This window comes from Panicum virgatum, chromosome 4N, assembly GCF_016808335.1.
Source record: "Panicum virgatum strain AP13 chromosome 4N, P.virgatum_v5, whole genome shotgun sequence".
Lineage (NCBI taxonomy): Eukaryota > Viridiplantae > Streptophyta > Magnoliopsida > Poales > Poaceae > Panicum > Panicum virgatum.
The window spans coordinates 49,836,833-49,840,282 of NC_053148.1; the positions used below are offsets into that span (position 1 = coordinate 49,836,833).

General features: G+C 49.5%; 1 protein-coding gene across 1 annotated transcript; it reads left to right on the forward strand.

The window, feature by feature from the left end:
• Positions 1-1,572: 1,572 nt before the first annotated feature.
• On the forward strand, positions 1,573-2,478 carry LOC120668654. The gene has a single exon (XM_039948395.1). It carries the CDS (start codon positions 1,586-1,588, stop codon positions 2,378-2,380), a length of 795 nt encoding a protein of 264 aa, XP_039804329.1. The 5' UTR covers positions 1,573-1,585; the 3' UTR covers positions 2,381-2,478.
• The last annotated feature ends 972 nt before the right edge of the window (positions 2,479-3,450 follow it).

Sequence of the window (3,450 nt, forward strand, 5' to 3'; positions counted from 1 at the left end):
ACACACTAACCCTTGTGATGCAGTAATAATTTGGGACGGAGGAAGTATAAAATACTGGGAAAACCGTTGATCATGGCGGCTGGCTGGGCTCGTAGTATAGTATTGTATATTGTTTAGAACAAGAACAAGAAATTAAGCATGCATGGATCAGATTGTTGAAGCACAGGCAGCAGGTATATAACAGAGATAGGCATAACGACAAGGTAGAGGACAAGAAATTAATTAAGCATGCATTATTATTGTCCGTGGATCGATGCAACGACTATAGCTGAGGCTGCCGCCGTTGGATCTGAAGGAGCACGCGTAGTGTTCACGTGTACTAGTACTTGTTTATCATCATCAGATCAGTATGTGACAGCAGGACGCACACGATCGATGACAGCAGGGGTAGGCGCGCGTTGGCTCTGCTGGGCGACGACCATGGATATATATATATATATATATATATATATATATATATATATATATATATATATATATAGTCAACAAACAAACCGGATGATGAGAGTGGTAACTGGTGAGGTTAGATTAGTAGCTCCGATCCATCGGTAGCTAGGCGATGGCCTGGCGTACGTGTAGGATAGACCGGCGATGCCGATGCGATCGAGAGGGGTGAGACACTTGGAATCTGCTGTCCCCCGATCGATGGCATACGGATCGGATCCGATCCGGCTGATGCCCTCTAGGAGGGAGCATCGCCTCACCTGCCGCGTGTCCGGTTGCTGGTGAGCCTCTGCAGAACAGCCGCTCCCGCATGCGTTCTCCATCATCATCGATCTATCGGCGGCGACGACCATGTCGTTGCTGGCCGAGCTAGCTAGCTACGCGGCTACGGCTGTGCCCAATGAATCGACCATGGAGAGGGCCGGGCTTTTCTTACTGCTAGCTGGATCGAATCTTTTTCTGCTCAAGATAGTCGATGCCCTCGTGTACCCTGCCATTGTTCACAGCAGAGCAGCGAACGAGCTACCTATATATTATAAGCATGCATGCCTACTGTACTGACTGACTATAGTAGATGAGATCGATGAGCGTGTTACCTAGCTATTAGAGTGCGCAGCTGCATCATCACATGATGATGAGCTAATAATCCAGCCGCCCTGAACCACGGTTAGTTGTTCAATCATATGACGATCCATCGCCGTTCCAGATGCGCATGCGGCGTGTGTGCTACGACATACAGATCATCATGCGATGATGCATCCCTTCTCACCTTGAGTGCTTGCATGTCTCACACCTTTCTTGCAGCAGATGGAGCCAACATGACACCTAGGCACAACCATGCATAGCATATGGTCGTTGTTGATCATCCAGCCACTGCCACGCCACCTCTTCGTTCGTTTGACTGCAACGGCAGCCGCTGCTCCTTTCCGCCCAACCTCTCCTCGCGGATCATCTCTCTCTCACTACTACCACCCACCCACACGTGCAACCACCGCGTGCCAAGCTGGTTCCTAGCTCCTTGCCTTCTGCTTCTTCTTCTTCTTCCCCTCCAGGGTCCAGGCAGGCTCCATATATACCGCGATCGCCTGCCTCCTCCTTCCCATCTCGCAACAAACGAACCAACGCACATCTACCAGCAGCAATGGCTCCCAGCTTCGGCCGCTCCATCTCCTTCCCGATCAGCCCCAGGCCCCGCGCCGCCGCCTGCCACGTCCGCTCCATCAGCCTCCCCTGCCGCTCCCACCCGCTCCTCGCGCACCTCCACACCCAGACCGCCGCCGCCCGCTTCTGGGCCGCCAACCCCACCGCGCCCTCGTCCGGCCTCGCCCACGTCGACGCGCTCCACGCCGCGCTCGCCGAGCTCCTCCTCCTCCCGGAGCCCCAGGACGCGGTGCGCAGCGCCGCCTCCGACCGCCTCCTCGACGCCTTCCTCCTCCTCGCCGACGCGCACCGCGGCTTCCAGGAGGCGCTCCTCGCGCTCAGGCACGACGCGGCCGACGCCCGGGCCGCCCTCCGGAGGCGCGACGCCGCCAGGCTCGCGTCCGCCGCGCGCTCCCAGCGCAGGAGCGAGAAGGAGATCGCCCGCCTCGCCGCGGCCGTGTCCTCCGTCGCCGCCGCCGCCAAGTGCGCGCGCCTCACCGAGGAGACCGAGATGGCCGCCGCGCTCATGGAGGCGGCGGCCGCCAGCGCCGCGGCCTCCGCGGCCGTCTTCTCGGCCGTCGCGTCCATGTCGGCGGCCGCGTCCTCTTCCAAGAAGACAGCGACCTTCGCCGCCTTCGCCAAGAAGGCCGCGCCGGTGGCGGCCGATGTGGCGCCGGAGAAGCTCGAGGAGCTTGAGCAGTGCATTGACGAGTGCGAGAGCGGCAGCGAGATGATGTTCAGGAGCATTGTTCGGACTAGGGTGTCATTGCTCAACATTCGTACTCCGGCAATTTAACTGAAATTAGAGAACCATCACCAAGAGAAAGCTAATTAATTAACTGATGTACACTAGTAGCTAGAGATCAGTATATACTGTACAGAAAACATATATACAAAGAAGGAATTTTACCATACATATATCATCTCTGAGATTAATTTTGTGGTTGGTCTGATTTGCTGCTTTCCAAGTTACTATACAATCTTTACTTTCATCTAGCAGTTAAACCCATCAACATATGAAGTTCAAAATAACAGAGGAATCACCAACAAGGCAACTGATTGTTCACCAGACCAAACAGTTCCATTGCTGCAGGTCACACAGGGATCGAACACTACTTTTATTCATATCTGGAGTATCTTCCTCACTAAAAATACAGTCAATTATTATCACCTCACCCAATCCATGTGCAGTCCAGTGACATGATAGGCGTGTCGTGTGACCAATAATGGACACTATTCTATCGACTACCCAGGCCCACATACATATTAAGTGGATTAGAGGATTTTCCAGGATTTGGTCGAATAATGATATTCTTGTTTTTGTTTTTTTTCAATAAAAACCCCACAAGGAAAATCTTACTATTACTAATTGGAGGCTGCTTTAAAATCTTCACGCGAAGCCAACTAGGATCCTAGCTGGACGCTCTAAAAAATAGAGAATTCTCATAAAAATTAGAAACATTCGGTCATCAATCGGATAACTCTAGTTATAATAGTCATTGGATATGTTATCTTTTCTAATAAATTACCCATATCTACCATTATTAAAATAGACTAAAGTAGCCCTCTAAACATTTATCTAAATTACCCACCTCTGCCATTATAAAAACAAATAAAGTAACCATCTAATCTTCATATAAATTACCTACCTATAATATTATAAAAATAATACAAATAACCCCCTAACTTCTCATATAAATTATCCAATTTTATTAACATTAAAAGTTAAATTAACCCTAAATCTAAATCTAAATTATGTAACTGTAAAATATATTAAAGTGCACCAAAATAAAATTCTAAATTACTATTTATATCATTATTAATATATTATTCATGTTATTGTTTATATAAAAATACTACTAATAA